The sequence below is a fragment of the Eleutherodactylus coqui genome, chromosome 8 (assembly GCF_035609145.1).
Source record: "Eleutherodactylus coqui strain aEleCoq1 chromosome 8, aEleCoq1.hap1, whole genome shotgun sequence".
NCBI lineage: Eukaryota > Metazoa > Chordata > Amphibia > Anura > Eleutherodactylidae > Eleutherodactylus > Eleutherodactylus coqui.
The window spans coordinates 165,263,188-165,289,271 of NC_089844.1; the positions used below are offsets into that span (position 1 = coordinate 165,263,188).

The 26,084-nt window shown below is 46.5% G+C and overlaps 2 protein-coding genes across 13 annotated transcripts; both read left to right on the forward strand.

Moving 5' to 3' along the window:
- Positions 1-1,859: 1,859 nt before the first annotated feature.
- LOC136577114 (sulfotransferase 1C1-like) lies at positions 1,860-15,213 on the forward strand. 12 transcript variants are annotated; one of them, XM_066576853.1, is made up of 9 exons: positions 1,860-1,991; positions 3,283-3,488; positions 4,835-5,018; positions 5,092-5,205; positions 9,436-9,533; positions 9,743-9,869; positions 10,200-10,294; positions 14,054-14,234; positions 14,921-15,213. In XM_066576853.1, exons 3-9 carry the CDS (start codon positions 4,847-4,849, stop codon positions 15,031-15,033), a joined length of 900 nt encoding a protein of 299 aa, XP_066432950.1. In that variant the 5' UTR covers positions 1,860-1,991; positions 3,283-3,488; positions 4,835-4,846; the 3' UTR covers positions 15,034-15,213. The 12 variants fall into 12 exon arrangements, with proteins under 12 accessions (XP_066432950.1, XP_066432948.1, XP_066432947.1 ...); XM_066576851.1 differs by having other exon boundaries at positions 1,866-2,173; XM_066576850.1 differs by having other exon boundaries at positions 1,866-2,134.
- Positions 15,214-16,194: 981 nt separating this feature from the next.
- LOC136577113 (sulfotransferase 1C1-like) lies at positions 16,195-23,952 on the forward strand. Its single transcript, XM_066576849.1, has 8 exons — positions 16,195-16,382; positions 16,950-17,273; positions 17,871-17,999; positions 19,534-19,631; positions 19,700-19,826; positions 20,843-20,937; positions 21,011-21,191; positions 23,447-23,952. Exons 2-8 carry the CDS (start codon positions 17,102-17,104, stop codon positions 23,557-23,559), a joined length of 915 nt encoding a protein of 304 aa, XP_066432946.1. The 5' UTR covers positions 16,195-16,382; positions 16,950-17,101; the 3' UTR covers positions 23,560-23,952.
- Positions 23,953-26,084: the final 2,132 nt, after the last annotated feature.

A 26,084-nucleotide genomic window follows, 5' to 3' on the forward strand; every position in this document is an offset into this window, starting at 1 on the left:
AAAAGCGTAACTCATTATATAATGCACTACATGGATCAGGGGTACACCAGAGTATAGAGGACTGTGTGATATATTTTATTAGGGGGCAGCGTCCTCTTCCTCGCCCTCCAGCAGCCCAGCAGTCCCCTTCCCCCGCCTGCAAATGTTCATAAACCTCCGCAGGTACCAAAAAAATCCACCTAGAGTAAATGGCAGCGGGGTAGGAGGGGGATGTGGCTGCAGCTGCAGCTTCTCTCTCTCTCTGTACATGCATGCTGTGAGAGGGGAGGAGGGAGCTGCACCGTCAGACATCCTGCATATCTAATCCTACAATGTGTGATACTGTATGCCGAGCCACGTAGCTAATCCTACCATGTGTGATACTGTCTGCCGAGCCGCGTATCGAATCCTACCATCTGTGATACTGTCTGCCAAGCCGTATATCTAACCCTATCGTGTGATACTGTCTGCCGAGCCGCATAGCTAATCCTGCCATGTGTGATACTGTCTGCCGAGCCGCGTAGCTAATCCTGCCATGTGTGATACTGTCTGCCGAGCCACGTAGCTAATCCTGCCATGTGTGATACTGTCTGCCGAGCCGCGTAGCTAATCCTACCATGTGTGATACTGTCTCCCGAGCCGTGTAGCTAATCCTACCATGTGTGATACTGTCTGCCGAGCCGTGTAGCTAATCCTACCATGTGTGATACTGTCTGCCGAGCCGCGTAGCTAATCCTGCCATGTGTGATACTGTCTGCCGAGCCGTGTAGCTAATCCTACCATGTGTGATACTGTCTCCCGAGCCGCGTAGCTAATCCTGCCATGTGTGATACTGTCTGCCGAGCCGCGTATCTAAGCCTAAGGGCGCTTTGTTGGCTCTGACAATCCGCAAGCGTTTTTACTTTTTGCAGCGGCTTTTGTGGTGTCCATGGGGGTCTACGGACAAGAAGTGATCTGCTGCAACTTCAAAAACCGTGACTCAGCAGCAATGCGGAAAAAAACGGTCCTGTGAGAACAGCTTTTTGCCCAAACACATTTGCGCAACGTCAAGACGCAGCAAAACCGCGACCAATCCGCCCTGTGTGAGCCCAGCCTAATAATACTAATAATGAGCAGCGCCAATGTAAGCTTCCACCCTCCAAGTTAATGGAAAACCAGCAGCCCTGTGAATGCTGCTGGGGGGCTCCAATGTAACCTCTGTACCCGGACCCCCCAAGTATAACGCCTCGCTCATAGTACTGGTCTCCTTACATGGTAAGAGAGAGGTTATGGGCGCCAGGACCAGGTACGCCGTAGCGTCTGTACCCATGATAGCTAGACCTGCCACTCAGGTTCGAGACGGGCAAAGCAGAATAAGGGTGCGTTTACGCGGGTGATTTACCGGCATGATTGATGTGCGTCGCGAAGTGCATGGAAATCGGGCGAAAAAAGAACCCTTTTTTTTTTTTAATGGCTGCATTTACGTTGTGACTTTTTTCGCAGCGCTGCGAGACGAAACGAGAGAGACATTTCAGTATATCCTATCTGTGGGCGATTCTATTGAAGAATCGCCCTTTTTCCTCTCAGAGCAGTAAAAAAAAAAAATCACACCGCGCTCGATACGTTTTTGCTCCCATATGGAATAAAAGGCTATTATCCTGCACGTGAAAATCGCGGTTTTGCAAATGCGACATCAGTCCGAGTCTCTTCCACTTGCCTAGATCAATGCACCCTGACTAAGCGGTAGATGTCTTCAGAATCCAGACTGTACTGGCCAGTAATTAGTATGGACCACTAAGTGGCGCTATGAGCACACTGCGTATTCACTATAATTGGGGGAACAAACAAAGTTTCCCTATTACTTTTATAACTTTTCATTGAGTTCTTCGCGGTGGGTGTGGCCTGAATACCCCTGCGGGAGAGGTTGAGTGCAGCGTACGGCGTGGTGTAATCATCGGCTCACCCGCTGACCTGGAGTCACCCGTCTTAGGACCTTGGTCACACGATCGGCTATAGTTTTCCCTGTGCCAGTGGTTAGTGCTGGGATCAAAGCAAATGCCATGATCGCCGCCAGCTGTGCCACTGCTTAGACTATCAGCGCCGCCTGCTGCTCTTCAAATTCAGTAACAGACTCCGGAGGAGCCAGCTACAGGGGACCACCGGGACGTGAGCAGAGGTGAGGGGGCTACAGGGGACCACCGGGACGTGAGCAGAGGTGAGGGGGCTACAGGGGACCACCGGGACATGAGCAGACTACAGGTGACCACCGGGACGTGAGCAGAGGTGAGGGGGCTACAGGGGACCACTGGGACGTGAGCAGACTACAGGGAACCAACGGGACGTGAGCAGAGGTGAGGGGCTACAGGGGACCAACGGGACGTGAGCAGAGGTGACAGAGCTACAGGGGACCACTTGGACGTGAGCAGAGGTGAGGGGGCTACAGGGGACCACCGGGACGTGAGCAGAGGTGAGGGGGCTACACTGGGGACCACCGGGACGTGAGCAGAGGTGAGGGGACCACCGGGACGTGAGCAGAGGTGAGGGGACCACCGGGACGTGAGCAGAGGTGAGGGGGCTACAGGCGACCTACCGGGACGTGAGCAGAGGCGAGGGGGCTACAGGCGACCTACCGGGACGTGAGCAGAGGTGAGGGGGCTACAGGCGACCTACCGGGACGTGAGCAGAGGTGAGGGGGCTACAGGCGACCACCGGGACGTTAGCAGAGGTGAAGGGGCTACAGGTGACCACCAGCACGTGAGCAGAGGTGAGGGGGCTACAGGCGACCACCGGGACGTGAGCAGAGGTGAGGGGGCTACAGGGGACCACCGGCACGTGAGCAGAGGTGAGGGGGCTACAGGGGACCACCGGGACGTGAGCAGAGGTGAGGGGGCTACATGGGACCACCGGGACGTGAGCAAAAGTGAAAGGGCTACAGGGGACCACCCGGACGTGAGCAGAGGTGAGGGGGCTACAGGGGACCACCGGGACGTGAGCAGAGGTGAGAGGGCTACAGGGGACTACCCGGAGGTGAGGGGGCTACAGTGGACCACCGGGACGTGAGCAGAGGTGAGGGGGCTACAGTGGACCACCGGGACGTGAGCAGAGGTGAAGGGGTGCAGCCATGCCGCACACAGCAGCCTGAACTGTACTCTGTGCACCAGACTCTCCGGTCTGCAGCGCAGCGGCTCTGGATACGGAGTACGTGAAAGCTGAGGATGTAGCAGAGCTGACTTTGTCGTCTGCATAGTCTGTCCCCCCCTTTGATGATGGAGGCAGCAGCTGCCGGTTACGGTTTCTTATCTGATCAATTACTAATATTTACAGGATAGAAAGGAGGAACTAGAGCAGCAACCGGAGCGTTATAATGTTATCATCCAGATAACCGCAAGCATCTGGCAGCCGCACATCCAGTCCGTCCGTCAGAACGCCACTCCGATAATACCGCACCACTGCGCACAAGTATCAGCTAGTACACAGCTCTCCAGGCTGACGGCTACACGGAGGGTTACCGCAACTCCACCAGCAGAACAGTGAGTGCAGCTCTGGAGTGTAATACAGGATGTAACTCAGGAGCAGTACAGGATAAGTAATGTATGTACACAGTGACTCCACCAGCAGAATAGTGAGTGCAGCTCTGCAGTGTAATATAGGATGTAACTCAGGAGCAGTACAGGATAAGTAATGTATGTACACAGTGACTCCACCAGCAGAACAGTGAGTGCAGCTCTGGAGTATAATACAAGATGTAACTCAAGATCAGTACAGGATAAGTAATTGTATGTACACAGTGACTCCACCAGCACAATAGTGAGTGCAACTCTGGAGTATAATACAGGATGTAACTCAGGATCAGTACAGGATAAGTAATGTATGTACACAGTGACTCTACCAGCAGAACAGTGAGTGCAGCTCTGGAGTATAATACAGGATGTAACTCAGGATCAGTACAGGATAAGTAATGTATGTACACAGTGACTCCACCAGCAGAATAGTGAGTGCAGCTCTGGAGTATAATACAGGATGTAACTCAGGATCAGTACAGGATAAGTAATGTATGTACACAGTGACTCCACCAGCAGAATAGTGAGTGCAGCTCTGCAGTAAAATATAGGATGTAACTCCGGATCAGTACAGGATAAGTAATGTATGTACACAGTAACTCCACCAGCAGAATAGTGAGTACAGCTCTGGAGTATAATACAGGATGTAACTCAGGATCAGAACAGGATAAGTAATGTATGTACACAGTGACTCCACCAGCAGAACAGTGAGTGCAGCTCTGGAGTATAATACAAGATGTAACTCAAGATCAGTACAGGATAAGTAATTGTATGTACACAGTTACTCCACGAGCAGAATAGTGAGTGCAGCTCTGGAGTATAATACAGGATAAGTAATGTATGTACACAGTGACTCCACCAGCAGAATAGTGAGTGCAGCTCTGCAGTATAATACAAGATGTAACTCAGGATCAGTACAGGATAAGTAATTGTATGTACACAGTTACTCCACGAGCAGAATAGTGAGTGCAGCTCTGGAGTATAATACAGGATGTAACTCAAGATCATTACAGGATAAGTAATTGTATGTACACAGTGACTCCACCAGCAGAATAGTGAGTGCAGCTCTGCAGTATAATACAAGATGTAACTCAGGATCAGTACAGGATAAGTAATGTATGTACATAGTGACTCCATCAGCAGAATAGTGAGTACAGCTCTGGAGTATAATACAGGATGTAACTCAGGAGCAGTACAGGATAAGTAATGTATGTACACAGTGACTCCACCAGCAGAATAGTGAGTGCAGCTCTGGAGTATAATACAGGATATGGTTGATGGTCACTTGACAGCACAGGTTTAATAAATCTTTGCAGTTTTAATCCAGGATGGATCCAGAAATCATAGAGAAAGTGATGCAGGAGCTGGAAAACTACCCCCCTGGAATGGGAGAAATTGAAGGTGTCGCCCTGCTCAAGGGAGTCTGTGATGTATGGGACACAGTGTACAATTTTCAGGCTCGGGACGGTGACATTGTGGTGGCGTCTTACCCCAAGTCAGGTGAGGGTCCTCTGGTGAGGAGCAGGTCATGGAGGCGTCAGTCGATGTGACAGAAGTGACATTCTCATGGCAGGGACCACGTGGATGCAGGAGATTTTGGACCTGATTGTCCAGGACGGCGATGTGGAGAAGAGCCAGCGAGCGCTCGGCTTCATCAAGGTGCCGTTCCTAGAGATGGGGCACACCTGTAAGTGTGGCAATGAGCACATGTATACACCTTGGGCTAAAGGCACACCGCCATACTTTTCCTTCTTGTAAGGTCCATGTAGTTCCAGCCCATGTGACCATTATAGCCCATCAGACTATGATACATATGGAAGACTTTTCATACAAATCGATGAACCACGTAAAAAAAGACTCTCGGCGCGTCGTATTCCTGTCCGTCAAATTATAGCATATTAGGACATGTGCATTAGTAGGTTGTCCAATGCCAGTGATACCTGAGTTTAGCCTTAGGGTGAGATAGGAGTCAAGGACCAAGTCTTACTGTCCATTAGGTGCTCATTTTTTAACATACACGTTTCCTGCTTTCTGGATCCCACCCCAACTTACATAGACCTCCGTGCTCAGGTATCATTACCAGTCTTGGTACATGCTTGATACTGCAGTTCGGGAACAGCTAATAAGTGGGACTTTTTCAGAAATACTGGCACCATACCTCCGAGCGCCAAAAATCTGTCCGTGGTCAAAGTCACTCAAGTTACCAAAATTACCCGTGACTGCCAAATGTTGCCTCCTGCTTCGCAGAGGAGAGGTCAGGACATTATCTGAGAGCAGATCGTGACGTGGCCATCACGTGGTACGCCATTACCGATCACGTGCCAGCTGTTCCTAATGCAGTGATTGGTTAATGTATATCTTGCAGTGACATACTACATCTATATATATAAAGCTGAAAGCCCTCACTGACTCACTGACTGACTGCCTCACTGACTCACTGACTGACTGACTCGCCAAAAGTTCTCCAACTTCCCGATGTCGTAGAAACATGAATTTTGGCACGAGCATAGATTATCTCCAAAATAGGAAAAGTAATTGGGTCCCAACTCCATTATTCAATTCTATGCGCAAAAGAATTAGCGTCCAAATTTTACATGCGGAATGTAATTTTCTCACTTTCTGGTGTCATAGAAACATGAAATTTGGCACGAGCATTGATTATGTCATAAATAGGGAAAGCTAATGGGTCCCAACTCCATTATTCAGTTCTATGCGCAATAGAATTAGCGTCCAAATTTTACGTACGGAATCTAATTTTCTCACTTTCCAGTGTCATAGAAACGTGAAATTTGGCACGGGCATTGATTATGTCATAAATAGGAAAAGTTCATAGGTCCCAACTCGATTATTCAATTCTAGCGCAAAAGAATTGGCGTCGAAATTTTTTACGTGCGGAATGTAATTTTTTCACTTTCCGGTGTCATAGAAACGGGAAATTTGGCACGAGCATTGATTATGTCATAAATAGGAAACGCTAATGGGTCCCAACTCGATTATTCAATTCTATGCGCAAAAGAATTAGCGCCCAAATTTTACGTGCGGAATGTAATTTCTTCACTTTCCGGTGTCATAGAAACAGGAAATTTGGCACGAGCATTGATTATGTCATAAATAGGAAAACTTCATAGGTCCCAACTCGATTATTCAATTCTAAGCACAAAAGAATTAGTGTCCAAATTTTATGTACGTAATCTAATTCTCTCACTTCCTGATGTCATTTTTTATAAAGGAAAGGTCGCATGGTTGCCTCCACGTGGTGTTTCCCGGGTAACGCAGAGAACTATGCAAAATGGTGAACATATGTTTTTCCTCAGTAACCACGACTTCATAAGATTTTCCGCATGAACACCAGATAAACACCAGTACCAAATTAACTCGGGCGAAGCCGGGTATATCAGCTAGTATATATATATATCTATATATATAAAGCTGAAAGCCCTCACTGACTCACTCACTGACTGACTCGCCAAAAGTTCTCCAACTTCCCGATGTCGTAGAAACATGAATTTTGGCACAAGCATAGATTATCTCCAAAATAGGAAAAGTAATTGGGTCCCAACTCGATTATTCAATTCTAGCGCAAAAGAATTAGCGTCAAAATTTAACGGACGTAATCTAAATCTCTCACTTCCCAATGTCATAGAAACTTAAAATTTGGCACGGGCATTGAATATGTCATAAATAGGAAAAGCTAATCGGTCCCAACTCGATTATTCAATTCTATGCGCAAAATAATTAGCGTCCAAATTTTTCGTACGGAATGTATTTTTCTCACTTTCCAGTGTCATAGAAACGTGAAATTTGGCACGAGCATTGATTATGTCATAAATAGGAAAAGCTAATGGGTCCCAACTCCATTATTCAATTCTAAGCGCAAAAGAATTAGCGTCCACATTTTACGTACGGAATGTAATTCTCTCACTTCCCAAAGTCATAGAAACATGAAATTTGCCATAAGCATTGAATATGTCATAAATAGGAAAAGTTAATGGGTCCTGACTCCCAACTCGATTATTCAATTCTAGCGCAAAAGAACTAGCGTCCAAATTTAACGTACGGAATCCAATTCTCTCACTTCTTGGTGTCATAGAAACATGAAATTTGGAACGGGCATTGATTATGTCATAAATATGAAAAGATAATGGGATCCAACTTGATTATTCAATTCTAAGTGCAAAAGAATTAGCGTCCAAATTTTATGTACGTAATCTAATTCTCTCACTTCCTGATGTCATTTTATATAAAGTAAACGTCACATGGTTACCTCCCGTGGTGTTTCCTGGGTAACGCAGAGAACTATGCAAAATGGGGAACATATGTTTTTCCGGTATCTCTAAAGTAACCACGACTTCATAAGATTTTCCATGTGAACACCAGATAAACACCAATACCAAATTAACTCGGGCGGAGTCGGGTATATCAGCTAGTATATATATATAAGACGAAAGCCCTCACTGACTCACTCACTCACTCACTGACTGACTCACTGACTGACTCGCCAAAAGTTCTCCAACTTCCCGATGTCGTAGAAACATGAATTTTGGCACAAGAATAGATTATCTCCAAAATAGGAAAAGTAATTGGGTCCCAACTCGATTGTTCAATTCTATGCGCAAAAGAATTAGCGTCCAAATTTTACGTACGGAATGTAATTTTCTCACTTCCCAATGTCATGGAAACCTGAAATTTGGCACGAGCATTGATTATGTCATAAATAGGAAAAGCTAATGGGTCCCAACTCCATTATTTAATTCTATGCGCAAAAGAATTAGCGTCCAACTTTTACGTACGGAATCTAATTCTCTCACTTCCCGGTGTCATAGAAACTCGAAAATTGGCAGGAGCACTGATTATGTCATAAATAGGAAAAGTTAATGGGTCCCAACTCGATTATTCAATTCTATGCGCAAAAGAATTAGCGTTCAAATTTTACGTACGGAATGTATTTTTCTCACTTTCCAGTGTCATAGAAACGTGAAATTTGGCACGGGCATTGATTATGTCATAAATAGGAAAAGCTAATGGGTCCCAACTCGATTATTCAATTCTATGCGCAAATGAATTAGCGTCCAAATTTTACGTACGGAATCTATTTTTCTGATTTCTTGGTGTCATAGAAACATGAAATTTGGAACGGGCATTGATTATGTCATAAGTTGGAAAAGCTAATGGGTCCCAACTCGATTGTTCAATTCTAAGCGCAAAAGAATTAGCGTCCACATTTTACGTACGAAATCTAATTCTCTCACTTCCCGATGTCATAGAAACTTGAAATTTGGCACGGGCATTGATTATGTCATAAATAGGAAAAGTTAATGGGTCCCACCTCGATTGTTCAATTCTAAGCGCAAAAGAATTAGCGTCCAAATTTTACGTACGGAATGTAATTTTCTCACTTTCCGGTGTCATAGAAATGTGAAATTTGGCACGAGCATTGATTATGTCATAAATAGGAAAAGCTAATGGGTCCCAACTCGATTATTCAATTCTATGTGCAAAAGAATTAGCGTCCAAATTTTACGTATGGAATCTAATTCTCTCACTTCCTGATGTTATTTTATATAAAGGAAACGTCGCATGGTTACCTCACCGTGGTGTTTCCTGGGTAACGCAGAGAACTATGCAAAATGGTGAACATATGTTTTTCCGGTATCTCTAAAGTAACCACGACTTCATAAGATTTTCCGTGTGAGCACCAGATAAACAGGAGTACCAAATTAACTGAGGCGAAGCCGGCATGTATGCGTGTGTGTGTGTGTGTGTATATATATATATATATATATATATATATATATATATTCATACAAGTACATACGCATATACAGAACATGAAGCCTGGGTGTCAGGCCGGTGGATATGAGATGGATGGATATGGGATAGATAATGTATTAGATGGATATCTTTTATATATCTCCAGCTCTGGAAGTGGCTAATACCATGCCGACTCCTCGCGTCCTCAAAACTCATCTGCCCATCCAGTTGATGCCACCATCATTCTGGGAGAAAGACGTCAAGGTGAGAGCTGCCGCCGTGCAGACCGATCACTCATCCTCTTCTAGCGAGTTGCCACAGATCACACAGGGGTTATCTCTAAGTGTGGGGGGCATATCACTGACTACGTAGGTAAGTCCGACATTCCGTAGGTAAGCCCCCTGTGATGCCTGTAATGTAATTGTCTGTCCTATGGGAGTGATGTGGACTCCTCTCGTATCGCTCTGCAATAGATGGTATACATTGCGAGGAACCCCAAGGACTGCATGGTGTCCTACTACTACTTCTACAAGATGGACCAGACGTTGCCAGATCCCGAGACCTGGGACAACTTCTTTTCAATGTTCCTTAAAGGAAGCTGTAAGTTGGTTATCCAATCTGACCGCCCTGGTTGGTCCAGTATCCAAGGAGCCATCCAGCCCTCCCACAGTGTTCTCCTCCCATGATGCATTATTTTACTACCCTGCGAGGAGCTTAGCTATCATGTGACTATTCAAAAATGAGAAATAGAAAAGGGGGTGGAGTCTGACACCTACTTGCTTTCTGTGGGAATATAGTTGTCAGACATAACAGTCTCAAGGTGCTACGATGTAGAAACCGTACTGTAACAAAGGGAGAATGGAGACCCCATCATATAATATGGGGGGGCATATCCTGTAACCTTAGCATATTGTAGTATTTATTCCTTAGTGGCCTGGGGGGACTGGTTCGACCATGTGAACGGATGGTGGAAGGCGAAAGACAAACACAAGATCCTCTACATCTTCTACGAGGACATGATTGAGGTAACATCTGCTCAGAAGTAGAATCATGGGGCATTAACCCCTTAGTGACGATTAACATTGTCACATTGCAGAGCCATAACTCGCTGACCTAGCCGAATGAGGGCCTGATTTTTTTGGGGGGAAGCCAAGTTGTACTTTTTTTAATGGCACCACTCCGCGTTACTATGGAAAGCTCCGGCCCCCTGTCCACCAGCGGAGAATCATAGCGATTCTCCGCTCGCGGACGGCAAATCGCAGCGTGCTGCGAATTGCCGCGATTCTCCGCGGTCAGCCTATCTGTCAGCTGCCAGCTCCTGCTCCCGGGCGGCGGCTCCTGCTCCGGGGCGGCGGCTCCCGCGGCAGAGATCCCCTGCAGGATATCGCAACGCCCGTGGACAGGCAGCCTTATAGAGATTATTTTTACTACTTTTGCACCATAAAAACATATTTTTAAAGAAAAACAAATGACTGCATCGCCATGTTCTAAGATCTGGAACACTGATGTGTCTCCGGCTTTGCAGCTCTGCGAGGGCTTGTTTCTTGCGGGAAGAGTTGCTGTTTTTATTGGCACAGTTTTGAGGTACATGTCTTTCTATCAAGTGTTTTTGGAAGGCGACCAAGAACAAAATAGCAATTCTGGTGTTTAGTCTTTAACCCCTTAAGGACCGGGCTGTTTTGTACCTTAAGGACCAGATACTTTTAGGGATTTTACCCATGTGGCGGTTTTACTGCCCTATTTTTTTTCTTTGAGCTACAAAAATTATTCTTGCTGCGTTTTTGTTTCCGTGACATATAGGACTATTTTTATAAATATGTTTTTCACCGATATGATTTTTTTAACATTTATAGTTTTTTTTTATTAGTACATTTATGCTAAAATAAAGTATGGGAATTGGTTCCTCATCTTGTTTTGGACGTTTTGATATATAATATGTATGGTTTTGGAGTACAGGAGGCATACAGCGACGGTTTGCGGTTATTTTCTTTCTTATGTATTTATTGGGGTTTTTTTCTCTATTTTTTTTACTTATGTATGTAATTATGTTTTTTACTATCTATGTTCCCCATGACGTCATGTAAGACATTTGGGGGACATTCACATGTTTGTTTATTTTTATTTGACACTTTCCCACTGTAGCTGGGGCGTCCATAGGAGCCGCAGTTATGGGGAAAACATCCCTCTGTAGTGACATTAGACACTGGCAGAGCTGATTCGGGTCTTATAGGACCCTGCAGCTCTGCTGTGCCAGGGATCCCGATGGTCACGTGATCCCCTGGCTCGCGTAGTGGAAGAAACTCATTGAGCGATGTGTATTAAAGAAAGGAGGCAGAAAGGGTTAAAAGCCACTTCTCCCTCCTCCTCCTTCGGGTTATCAGCTGTGACTTACAGCTGACAACCCATTCTGCTTCTGATTGCAGAAGCAGCAGGCTGTAATCCCTGCCGTAATTTTACATACAGCTGAGCTTTAAGCCCGGGACCAAGCACCGTAAATTTACAGTGCTTGATCCTTGATGGGTTAAAATAATTTTACAGTGTTCACCATGTGCAATAAATTACACAATATTTTGTGTGGGTTGCTATGAACACAGTAATACCTCATGTGCTGCCTTTTAAAATTTTGGGGGGATTTTCATCCATTTAAGGGCTTATTCAGATGACCGTATATCGGCCGCGTATTTATGCTGGCCGATATACAGCGTCCCTCTCTGCAGGGGAGGAGGCTGGAAGAGCTGGGAGCAGTGCTCTGAGCTCCCGCCCCCTCTCCTCCAACTCTTCACCCCCTCTCCGCCCCTCTGCACTATTTGCAATGAGTGGAACTTAGCCCTGCCCTGTCCCACCCCCTCTCATTGCAAGTAGTGCAGAGGGACGGAGAGGGGGTGGAGAGTTGGCAGAGGAGGCGGGAGCTCAGAGCACTGCTCCCAGCTCTTCCAGCCTCCTCCCCCTGCAGAGAGAGACGCCGTATATCGGCCGGCGTGAATACCGAGCCGATATACGGTCATCTGAATAAGCCCTTAAAAGGGTTTTTGTGTACAAAAATATAGTTTCTTTTAAACTGGATTTTTTTTCCTATAAAAGGTCTTTTGGGGGGGGGAAATACTATTGATGACCTATCCTCATGGAAATTAATGTGAGACGTTCCTGCAGTTACAAATGCCAACCACTTCACAGAGGTCGGCGCAGAGACTTCTGGTCCTTCCGCTCCAACCCCTGTATAATGCGGTACGGTCAGCGGGCGCACAATCAGCTGAGCGGTCGGGGTTCCGAGTGAAGAGATCCCAGCTGATCAACTATTGACCTACTCTGAGGATAGGTCATCAATATCATTCCTCCTGGAAATCCCCTTTAACCCCTTGAGTGGCACGCCCGGAAATTTTCCGGGACGAGCTCCACTGCCCATAGCGATACTGCCCGGAAGATTTCCGGGCTATGTATCACTATGGGAGCTGCAGAGCACAATGCCACAAGCTGTGACATTGTGCTCTGCCTGCACAGACCCACACAGAGAACAAAGCAAGGGCTTTGAAAAACCAGCAGAAGATATTGCCGATATGCCGGCAAACTCCTGGTTTGTTTAAAGGTTGCCATAGAGACCATCGGCTTGTCAGAAGCAAGCCGATGGTCTCTGTGGCAGGGAGAGCTGGTGCTTGGCTATCAGAGGACAGCTAGGTACCAGCTCTTACAGCAGAGATCAGAGAAAACCTCCGATCTCTGCTGTGTTAACTCTTTGCATGCTGCAGTCTATGTGACTGCAGCATGTAAAGGGCTGTCACTGCAGCATGTAAAGGGCTGTCACCATCGGACCCCCGGAATGTGATCAGGGGTCCTGATGGGTCCCTGTGGAAGTCCCCTAAAGGGACAAAAAATTAAAAAAATAAAAAAATTTTTTAAAAAAGTTAAAAAATTATTAAAAAAATTATAAAAACACTTGTCTCTCTTTACTTTGTAAAAAATCAAAAATACAATCACACATGTGGTATCCATGCGTTGTAATGACCCAGAGAAGGAAGTTAATACATTATTTAACCCCTTAATGACATGGCCCCTTTTTTTCTTTTTTCCCCATTTCTTTTTTTCCTCCCCCCTGTTTAAAAAATCACAACTTGTCCCGCAAAAAACAAGCCCTTATATGGCCATGTCAATGGAAAAGTGAAAAAGTTATGGCTCTTGAGACGCAACTGCAAAATTAGTTGAAATTCAATGATTAGACCATTTTAAAAAACCTGCCCTGGTGGGCACGACAGGGTGGTAGGAAACCCGCCACTCAAGGGGTTAAGTTAAACTTTATTGAACTATTTTTGACACAATCTTCTAGTTCCTGAAAGAGACTTAAAGATACAATAGTTTTATCACTAGGATAGTACACTGCATTACTTGTAGTGCAATCTACTAAGCCTACGACAGCAGCCTGTCTCTGGAGGCGGAGTCTAATAGGCTGAGTTACATGGTAAACATGGCAGCCTTTGTTAGGCCTCCGGCTGCCATGGGAACCCATTGCTACTTTGCAATCACACTGTGGAGTGCTGATGGGCGACAGAAGGAGCCCCGTTCCCCTGTCATCTGCTCACAAGCTGCAGCTGCTATTGATTGTGGCATGTAAGAGGTTAAACTTTCAGGATCTGTGGTTCCTCCATCCTGGCGGTTAGAGCAGGAGCCTGGCTGTCAGTCAGCTAAGCCACCCCTTAAAAAGATGCATGTTCAGATTAAAAGCCCATTAGTGAGATCAGTAAACAGGCGTATTGGCCTTCACTAAGGGGTTAATCCTTCTGTTTCTTGGACAGGACTCTCGCCGTGAGCTCTGTAAAGTGATGAGGTTCTTGGGTAAAGACTTCTCGGAGGACGTTGTTAAGAAGATCCTTCACCACACCTCCTTCAAGGCCATGAAGGCCAACCCAATGATTAACTTTAGTGTCTTCTCAGAGTCCATTTTTGATCAATCTGTGTCATCTTTCATGAGGAAAGGTAAGCAGTTGGAGATAATTGGTCAAGTATGGCTGACAAGACCTCCAAAGTGCAGACATCTCCCTTCCTACTGTAGAGATGTCCGAATCCCCCATATGTCCATGTCCTAAGAGGTTCTCAGCCCCATAGAAGGCGCTACATCCAAATGGTCCTTCTGGGCCGACCATGTTGTTGCCTTCAACTCTCTCAGACCACCATAACCTCTCCCTCTCTTTTCAGCTCCCAGACCACCATAACCTCTCCCTCTCTTGTCAGCTCCCGGGCCACCATAACCTTTCCCTCTCTTGTCAGCTCTTGGACCACCATAACCTCTTCCTCTCTTGTCAGCTCCCGGACCACCATAACCTCTCCCTCTCTTGTCAGCTCCCGGACCACCATAACCTCTCCCTCTCTTGTCAGCTCCCAGTCCACCATAACCTCTCCCTCTGTTGTCAGCTCCCGGACCACCATAACCTCTCCCTCTCTTGTCAGCTCCCGGACCACCATAACCTCTCCCTCTCTTGTCAGCTCCCGGACCACCATAGCCTCTCGCTCTCTTGTCAGCTCCCGGACCACCATAGCCTCTCGCTCTCTTGTCAGCTCCCGGACCACCATAAACTCTCCCTCTCTTGTCAGCTGCCGGACCACCATAACCTCTTCTTCTGTTGTCAGCTCCCGGACCACCATAACCTCTTCTTCTCTTGTAGGAACCGTTGGAGACTGGAAGAACCATTTCCTTGTATCTCAGAACATCATATTTGACAACGAGTACAAAAAGAAGATGGAGGGCAGCGGTTTGGAGTTCCGCACTGAAGTCTGACCTCTGTCCGGTCTAGTAGAGAGCGTATGAAGGACTCATCGGAACCTCCTCTATATCTAATCCGTGTCATATTGGGGGGTGCGGGACTTTAGCATTTTTTTTATATTTATCCAAAAATAACACAATTATGGTAAAGTGTGAAATAAATGTTATTCTGTTACAAAAAATTGTGAAAACTACTAAACGCCAACAGCCGCCAAGTGCAGAGACTTAACAATTTCTGGGGAGGAGGGGGGGGGGCAAAAACTTCCCTCTACGGAAGGAAAAAGGGGGGAGGGGGGAGAGGGGGGAGTCAGAAATGAAAACTGCACAAAAGTGAAAATTGTGAAATGATATGTAAAAAATATTGCAAGCGGGAGGACAATCACCACAACGATCTATTAGTAAGAGTACCGCCACACTGCGCCCATATGCTTGGGTATATTCCATGCCCAAATAATATGGCCCTACGACCCATACATAAAACATCAAATAACAATGCCACACAGTACATAAATAATGGCCATACACATAAAACACCATATAGTGCCCACATATCCGTGCCACACTCTTTTTTTGAGGACAGCCATACAATGCATGCAGATCATTCCATTGTTCTTGAATAATAATGCCACACTGTGCACAACATGGCCATACAACACACACATAAGTCATATAGTGCCCAAAGAATAATGCCACACTGTGCACAACATGGCCATACAACGCACACATAAAAGTCATATAGTGCCCAAAGAATAATGCCATACTGTGCACAACATGGCCATACAACACACACATAAAACTCATATAGTGCCCAAAGAATAATGCCACACTGTGCACAACATGGCCATACAACACACACATAAAACTCATATAGTGCCCAAAGAATAATGCCATACTGTGCACAACATGGCCATACAACACACACATAAAACTCATATAGTGCCCAAAGAATAATGCCATACTGTGCACAACATGGCCATACAACGCACACATAAGTCATATAGTGCCCAAAGAATAATGCCACACTGTGCACATTACCATACAACACATACATCATATAGTGCCCATATGATATGTCCATATGATGCCCATATAAAAGTCATATAGTGCCCAAATAACAACACCAAACTGTGCACAAAAAAACATGACCATACGCCGCCCGCTGAGTAGACCCCGTCCCCTCACCCCCCACCCCATATGCTCATTCTGATGTTCTGGACCCCTAATATGACTCCTTAGACCAACAATTATGCCGTGTCCCCTTTAAGACAAAGGTTAAAGTATCAACAAACCAAGCATGTGACAGGTTTAATGCCACGTGGGCAAACTCATATACTACGGGCATAACAACGTCTGCAGGAGAGCAGGTACGTCCACATTTATATGTTTCCCTAGGTCTGAAACAATGAATGAGATATACTCCAGTCACAGCCAAAGCTGCATTCACCTGTCACCAGAGCATTGAGAGGAAGTCACATGACCTGCAAGGTCTGAATCTGATACAGACACTTTCCAAGCAGACGGTTGCTACAGCTTTAGCTGTGACTGGAGTAGAGGGCAGGATCACAAAGATAAAGGATCTGCAAAGTTTACTCTTATGTATCCAGTAGTATGGGGCACAGCAAGGCATGCTGGGAGGTGGGGGTTTAGTCGCAGCTTCTCTGTACAAAGTTTATTTTAGAAGTTAACTTGGTAGCACAAAGTTTTTGTGGTTGAAAAACCGCGGCGACGGAGTGTCACATGATGGGTGGGTGTGTGTCACATGGCGACCTGTCCTGGGGTGGGCATTGGCGTGAAAGGGGGCAACGCAGGCTAATGGGCAACAGCTGTCACACGGGACGCGCCATGTCCCTTTAATTGGCAAGCACAGCGTTTCACAATTGGCGGTGGGCATCTGCCAGACGGGGGCGTCACATGACAAATCCTGTTGTTAGACTCTCCATAGAAACGTCTCAAGAGCCTTCCCAGGAATTCTCGCTATTCGCAGTCTCTCCGCTTGGATCCTCGCTTTCTGTGCGATCTCCACCATAACTACAGTTTCCCGTATCTCGCTGGCCGAGGCATTGCCTCCTCCTTCCTCTCTGTCATGGCTTTCGAGCGCAATGCCCAGCACTTCGGGGGTTACGTGATGCAGAGACCGCGCCTCGGACACATCTCCGGCGTCCCACTGGACCAGAAAGCATGCGACACATGGGAGGACATCTGGAAGTTTCAGGCGCATCCGGAGGACGTCCTGGTGGCCGCTTATCCAAAAGCAGGTAAGAAAATCACTTGTTGGCAATCCCTGCTTTATACTCTAGTCACAGCCAAAGCTGCGTTCACAGATCTGCTGTGTGTCCAGGAAAAGAAATTGAATTTTTCCTGTCCTCCACAGACCAGCAGCTCTACTGTATAATTATTGTATGGCAAGAGAGTTGTTACGCAGCTTTGTATGTGACTAGAGTATAAGTATGTTTTTCTTCCAGGGACAGATACTGAAGTTTTGCTGTCCTCCACAGACCATCAGCTCTACTGTGTAATCACTGTGTGGTAAGAGAGTATTAACGCAGCTTTGGATGTGACTAGAGTATAAGGGCGAGCACCCACTGGCGTTTGCGTTTCCCGCGGGAAAAAAACGCAGCGTTTTCGCCGCGTGTCCCGCGTTTTTCGCGGCGTTTTCGCGGCTTTGCCATTAATTTCCATGGAGAAAAATAAGGACACATATGCAACTGACAGTTCCTATGTTAAAAACGCAAACGCAATGCAAAAAAAACGCCAGTGGACAGGAACACATGTTATCTCTATGCCTGTGCAGGAAAAACGCAGGTAAAAAAACGCCAGTGGGTGCTCGCCCTAAGTGTATCTTTTTCTTCCAGGCATCACATGGATGCAGGAGATTGTGGACATGATATGTCAGGAGGGTAACAACGAACGCTGCCGCCGGGCCCCCACCTATGACAAGCACCCCTTCCTGGAAGCTGTGGCTCCAAAACCCGTCCCTTCAGGTGAGGACCATAGCTGCAGCTTGGGTAAATTGCTTCTATTACTCGCTGCTATCAGCCATTTCTAGCTGGGGAGATGCTCACTGTGAGTGTCCATAAACACGTGCGTATTTTCTGTCCGTATTTTTTAATGACCGAATACGGACCCGTTGAATTAAGTGGCGCAGTCAGATGTACGGTTTTTTATGTGGACTGATGTCGCGCATAAAAAAAAAACAAAACGCAACTTATCTAATTTTAATCTACATTCACAGAGCAAAATCGCCCCCACGAGCGCAGGCGTGTGTGTGTGAGCATGAGCGCAGGCGTGTGTGTGTGAGCATGAGCGCAGGCGTGTGTGTGTGAGCATGAGCGCAGGCGTGTGTGTGAGCATGAGCGCAGGCGTGTATGTGTGAGCATGAGCGCAGGCGTGTGTGTGTGAGCATGAGCGCAGGCGTGTGTGTGTGAGCATGAGCGCAGGCGTGTATGTGTGAGCATGAGCGCAGGCGTGTGTGTGAGCATGAGCGCAGGCGTGTGTGTGAGCATGAGCGCAGGCGTGTATGTGTGAGCATGAGCGCAGGCGTGTGTGTGAGCATGAGCGCAGGCGTGTATGTGTGTGCATGAGCGCAGGCGTGTGTGTGTGAGCATGAGCGCAGGCGTGTGTGTGAGCATGAGCGCAGGCGTGTGTGTGTGAGCATGAGCGCAGGCGTGTGTGTGTGAGCATGAGCGCAGCGTTTTTGTGAAATGAACTATGCTTTTTTGCTTGTGCATCGGCGTATTTTACTGTCCTTTTTGCGCCTGTTCATTCGCGCACGGCAAAAAAAGACGTCCCGATTGAAAAAGCTAATTAGTCTAATGAGTTCCAGATATGTTCTTCCAGCGGAATTACACAACCTATCACGTACCTTCTTGCATATTGTTGTGCGCATTTGTACAATCCCCTATGGATTCTATGGGGACGCTTTAGTGTGCAAATACGCAGAACATACAGCATAGACGGCCAAAATACGTGCGCATAATGCGGAAATGTGAAAGAGCTTGTTGAAATCAATGGGTTATATTGTCTGCGTAAATACACCCCTGAGAGGACCGCCCTGGGGCTACGAAGGTACTTTGCGTGCATGCCGCTCACTGTGCGTATTTGCGCAGGCACCGCTAGATCACAGCAAAATCGGCCCCTAAAGCCAATGGGGGGGGGGGGGGGGGCAAAAAAAAAAATACAATGCTATACATCAGCGTCCGTGTCCACTGCTTGTTTTTGCGCAGCGGCTTCTGTGGGCAGTGACAATACTGACATCACTTGGTTCTTCTTGCCTGCGAAAAAGGGATGCAACACGAACATAAAAAAAACCCGCAAAATTGCAGGTAGCGCACGCAAGCAGCGAATATGTTGCGCTTTTTATGGATCCGAGTTGCTTACTCCCGTGAGAATGAGCCCTGAGATGGGATGACTAGTGACAGCCGCCATTACGCTGTTCACTCTGTGGGCTGTTCCATTGTAGCGGCGGGTGGGGGGGGAGGGATACAAGGTGAGGTGACCTTTAACTTCCTCTTTAAGGACTGCAGTTGGCGGAAAACATGGAGCCTCCGCGCATCCTAAAGACCCACCTTCCCGTCCAGCTGCTGCCGCCGTCCTTCTGGGACCAGGACTGTAAGGTAAGCACGTGGTACAAGGAGGGGCTGAGAGACCACCCATCAGATAATAACCCCTCCCCCCTGTACAGGTGATATACGTGGCGAGGAACGCCAAAGACTCCATGGTGTCGTATTATCACTTCCAGAGAATGAACAAGGGTCTCCCGGACCCCGGAGACTGGGACACGTACTTCTCAACCTTCCTGTCCGGAAATGGTGGGTCTTAGGGTATGGGTCCCTGGTGGCAGATCCCCTCCTCCTGGTTTAGTAAATACTTAGGTTCCAATATCGTTCATGGGGAATGCATTTCTTCATTGTACCGTTCCTCTGCTATTCCTCCTGGAAATGTAGAAGCAACGATCCAGCGTTGTATGTGCTGAAAGCGTAGCCTGTACAAATGTCCCAACAACTCCAATCATGGCTGACATGCATGGTCATTCCTGACTGACACCTAAACAGTCAGTTTGAAGGGGCCACTTGTGACTCACCATCGGCTCCCAGTGATGTGATTGTGGGGTGCTATTGTTTGCCATGGCAGCCCTAGGTCTAGTGAAGGCTCCCACGGCTGCCATATATCTAACCACAGTCCTGCCTGTGACCTGTGGCAGGGCTTAATGTATGAAAAATACTATATACTGTAATACTGTAGTATTGCAGTATATTGTAGAAGCGATCAAACAATTGCAAGTTTAAGTTTTCTAAAAGAGGCCTTAAAAAAATGATGAAAAATATAAGTGAAATAAAAATGTGGAACAAATGTTTTAAAAAATTGAAAAATATTATACTCTAGTCACCTCCAGAGCTGTTTTTACAATTCTGCTGGTTTCCTGTTACCAGAGAGCAGAGCATTGTGGGAACTCAGCTCTTAGGCTACATGTCTGACCATGGATGGAGCTAAACCGCTGTCTGTTTAAAGAGGCAACCAGTAGAATTTCTCGAAAGCAGCTCTGGATATGAATGGAGAGAATCATCTGAAATGACCCAGAATCGGTACAAATAGAGGAAAACAAAGTTATTGGTCTGGGGTAAATCCAGCGCTGTCACTCCTATTCTGTTTGTATATAGCAGGGGAAGGGCTAAATCAAAACTTGGCCCATGGTGCGTGCCCATGGCGGTCCCTAAAAAACATTAAAATGGGATCATAGGATTATTGAGTGATGTCAGTACTAGGGGCAAGATATGTTTATATCATGGAGTACCCCTTTAATATTTTGGCTTCCATCTTCTTGCAGTGACTTGGGGGAGCTGGTTTGATCACGTCTTGGGTTGGTGGGATGCTAAGGATCGTCACCAGGTTCTTTATATCTTCTATGAGGACATGATAGAGGTGAGAGGCCAAAGACTGGGGGAAAAGACACAACTTATTTCCAGGTTATTTTGTATTTTCTTGCTTTTGATAGAATACAAGGCGAGAGATTGAAAAGGTGAAGAAGTTCCTGGGCAAGGAGCTCTCCGAGGAGATCCTAGAAGATGTCTACCAGCACACCACCTTCCACGCAATGAGTGAGAATCCAATGGCCAATTACAGCACCATCCCCTCGTTCGTCATGGACCATTCTATATCCCCCTTTATGAGGAAAGGTAAAGTACATAATTTTTGTTTGCCTGGAGGCGGAGCCATGACTACTCCCATGAGAAAGCAACAGCGAGCATGATAGAAGTTATATATTTCATGAAAGGGCAACCACAGTGCCCCCGTAAAATTGGCAGCTGAATGCACCCAGCTTCATAAAACGCTGAGTGATGTTGCAAATCTTTTTCCTTAATCACTTCCTGACCGCATCACATAAATATACGTCATGTGATTGCGAAGGGTGTATGGAGCAGATCCAGGAGCCGAGTCCACTCAACACTGGTGACTATCAACTGTTTCTGACAGCTGCAGGCAATGGCCGTGATTGGAGTTTGCTCCAATTGTAGTTGCTAATAGAGATGAGCGAGCCTGCTCGGATAAGGCAGTTAGTCCTGCATTCTCGTCCGAGCAGGCTCGGGCGGGGGGCAGCGGGGGGGAGAGTGAGAGAGATCTCTCCCCCCCCCCCCCCCCCCCCCGCTCACCCCCGCCACCCCTCCAAGCCTGCTCGGACAAGAATGCAGTTACTCAAGAGCGATGCTCGCTCGAGTAACTGCCTTATCCGAGTCTGCTCGCTCATCTCTAGTTGCTAACTATTTTGCTGCCTTGGTCACCTGCCTGTGGTGCTTCATCCCCCACACTGCGCAAAGCGATTACAGTGCGCCAATGGAGATAGGTTAGCATAGCAACCCAGGGCCTAGTGAAGGCTTCCAGGGCTGCTAAATATGAATGCCTATTAAGCCCTGCCTGTGGCAGGGCATAATAGACAGCAACGATTGAAATACCATAGACTGCACTACTGAAGTACTGCAGAATATAGTATAAGTCATCAAGTGATCGCAAGTTCAAGCCATCTAGTGGGAATAAAAAAATGTAGTAAAAGGTTTAATAAAAATGTTTTAAATATAGAAAAAGAAAATTAGTAAAAGAAAAAATAGTAAAAGTTTAACCCCTTCTCTTTCCATTTAAAAATTAAATACATAATAAACACATAATTGGGTTTTTTTCGTAAAAGTCTGAACTAGTAAAATATCGCACTATTTATCCTACACAGGAAACACTCAACAACAATGTACAGAATGCCACGATTGCATTTTTTGTGTACTCCATCTCCCCAAAAAGTTGAATAAAAACTGATCAAAAAAAAATGTACGTCACCAAAATGGCAATAATTAGATCTATAGCGTACTCCGCACAATGCCTCCCCCCATACATACAAGGCCATCGATGAAAGATACCAAAGTCCCGGGTCCCAGGTATGTCGATGGAAAACTATTTTTGTTTGTAAAAAGTTACTTTACTGTTTAAAAGCAGCAAAAGGTACAATAAACTGTATAAATGTGGCATCGCTGTAATCGTACTGACCTGCCGAATAAGGTCCACGTCACATTTACTTCACCATGATTTCTGTAAAAGTGTACAAAATGGCGCAATTGCATTTTTTTTCATTCCACCTCACTTTTAATCATGCAAAAAACAAGCCCTGTTCAGTGATCCAAGTCAACTGATTTCCGGGGTGCCAATATTGGGACCCCGAGTAATCTTCTGCTCACTCTGAGCCCTCTATTCTGGGAGGGGTTGTACGTCTTGGCGCAACACCTTTTAAGTGACCTTCAGTCACGGGACAATATTCTGTCCAGGGACCAGAGAGGGTAGTTACGACCATCCAGCTTCTCACATCCCAATAATGCGCCCTCCTCTGGTAACGGGGTGAAATCTCTTCTCTGCGTCGTAGAGACGTCTAGTGGCCAACAAGCTCCACACAAGTAGAAGAAGAGGTCACTACACACAAGGAGCCTCCGAGAGCCTCTTATAGGCCAAGGGGGGAACCACTTGTAGGGCCTCTGGTGACAGGACCGTCCATCTAATCACCACCACTTCTTCTAGGGGTGGGATTGTTTTTGACAAAGAGAGTATGTCTGAAGTGAGGTTATAAATAGAGATGAGCGAGCCTACTTGGTAAGCCAGTTACTCAAGCGAGCGTTTGCTCTTCTCAAGTAACTGCTTAGCGATCCGAGCAGGCTCGGGTGGGCTGCAGGGGTGAGCAGGGGGAAGTGGAGCGGAGAGGGGGGAAGAGAAAGAGAGATCTCTCTCACTCTTCCTCCCGCTCCCCCCTACCGCCCCCCGCAGCCCACCCGAGCCTGCTCGGATCGCTAAGCAGTTACTTGAGAAGAGCAAACGCTCGCTCAAGTAACTGCCTTACAAAGTAGGCTCGCTCATCTCTAGTAATAAATATCTAAATTGGACCCGACTTTTCTTACTCCAGGCATCGTGGGTGACTGGAGGAACCATTTCACGGTGGCACAAGACGAAATCTTTGAGAAGGAATATGGAAGAAGAATGGCGGGCACAGACCTGACTTTCCGCACTGAGCTCTGAGGATCAGCGGCCTCCCTGTATGACTTTCTGGTGCCTCAATATCATCATCTTGATCTTCCTATAAAAGCACCAATCACTCAAGACACAACGATTCTGCTTCTCTGACTACTACCGTAGTATGGGAAGATGGAGCAATGCCTCTACAGCGCCACCTATTGGAAGGCAGCATTCCTGCAAGTCAGTTGTCAGACCTTCTAACGAGCCTTGTAACAATGACTGTAAGCCAAAGCTGAAGTCTTCTCCAGATGAGAAAGATCCCCATTACCCATGTACAGACAGACGGTTTGGGGGGTTTTGCCGCTCATCGTTGTGCCATAGGTTGTTGGGTTGGTGAGAGCAGAATGTGGTGTCTTAGACTAATGATACATACTAATACACAGTGTACATCAGGCAGTCAGAGAAGCCAAAACTGCCGTATTTTTTTCTTCATCACTGGAGGGTCCCTTTAAAGGGGTTGTCCAGTTGTAAACTATTAATAAGCTATCCTCAGCATAGGTCATCAATAGTAAATCCATAGGGGTCTGCCACCCAAATCCTCCGCCAATCAGCTGGTTGACAGACCAGTGTGTTCCTGTACTTAGCTGATTTTTGTAGGAAGCAGACAGCTCCGTCCTCTCTGCAGTGGCCAGGCTTAGTATTACATGCAAAGTTCCCATTGAAGTGAACACAAATGTTGCCTGCAATACAAAGTCTGGCCACTGCAGTGGGAACGGAGCTGTCTACTTTCTTTGGATATCAGCTCAGTGCACAAGCACACCGGCTGGGATAACAGCTGATTAACAGGGCTCCCACGTATCAGCCCCTCAATATTACTGATAGCTTATACTAAGGCTAGTCAATTAGTAGTTTACAACTGGACAACCTCTTAGACTGGTGGTTTGTATAACTGGTGAACAATCTGTAGCTCACCAGCTGTTGTAAAACTACAAGTCCCAGCATGACACAATACTGCAGTCTTTCATTTCATGTTGGGACTTGTAGTTCTACTACAGCTAGAAAGATACAGATTCCGGAACACTCATATATGTGCCGTCTCAAATAGTCAATTTATCAGATGACGTAAAATATGTAAAGTCCAGAAGTTTATCTATATAGTAATATAGTATGTTAGGGCCCATTTACACTGAGCGATGATCGCTCAAAAATCGATAAAAAGCGATCGTTTGAGTGATCATCATTGCGTCTAAACACGCGGCCATCGTGCACTTTTTGTGCACTGCTAGCTGATCGTTAAATTCAGGCCAACCTAAAAATCATCATATTGTCTTATCAGCAGTTCTCCACGGGTAGTGCTGATAGCATTGTTTCCCGCTGGAGAACAAAGGATCTAAAAGCAGATGAGAGCCCTCCGGCTATTACCTACTTTCAGCTAATGCTTCATTTGCACACTCATAAGCTATTGAGTAGCTACTTAATAGTTTATTCAAAATGATCGCTTAAAGCTGTCACAAACTGTAGTTTGAGTGATTTTTGAGTGATCATTGGTAAATGGGCCTTAAGGCTGAAAAAAGACAATGTCCCTCCAGTTCAGCCTGTTTCCACTCCCCTTGTTGATCCAGAGGAAGGCAAAAACCCCAAGAGGCAGAAGCCAATTTACCTCCAAAAATAAATTCCTTCCCGACTCCATAATGGCCGTCAGAATAATCCCCGGATCAACATTTGAAAAGTCCTTATCAGACTCCAAGACCAACAGTTGGAAGATACACGGATCATTATTTAACATTAGAGATGAGCGAACCTACTCGGCCACGCCCCTTTTCCGCCCAAGCTGCACGATTTTTAAGTACTTCCGTACTCGGGCGAAAAGATTCGGGGGGCGCCGTGGGTGAGTGGGGGGTTGCAGCGGGGAGTGGGGGGGAGAGGGAGAGAGGGCTCCCCCCTGTTCCCCGCTGCTACCCCCCGCTCCGCCACGCCTGGCCCGCCCCCCGGCGCCCCCCCCCCCCTGAATCTTTTCACCCGAGTACGGAAGTACTCGAAAATCGTGGTGCTCGATCGAGTAATTACTCGAAACGAGTATATTCACTTATCTCTAATTAACATCTATATCCTGTAATATAGCACTCTAGAAAGACATCTAGTCCCTCTTAAACTCCTCTATGGATTTTGCCATCACCACGTCCTCAGGCAGAGAGTTCCACAGTCTCACTGCTCTTACATTAAAGAACCCCCTTCTGTGTTGGTGATGAAACCTGCTTTCTTCTAGACGCAGAGGATGCCCTCTTGTCCCCTCATGTATTTATACATGGTTATTTGGTCGCCTCTTAACCTTCTTTTTTCTAGAGTAAATAGTCCCAATTTGGACAGCCTCTCTGGGTATTCCAGTCCCGTCATTCCATGTATTAGTTTAGTTGCCCTTCTTTGAACCCCTTCAAGCACTGTAACATCTTTCCTGAGCACCGGTGTCCAGAATTGTACGCAGTATTCCATGTGAGGCCTGACAAGTGCCTTATATAGTGGAAGGATAACGTTCTCGTCCTTCGCCCCTATACCTCTTTTAATGCACCCCAAGACTTTATTTGCCTTTG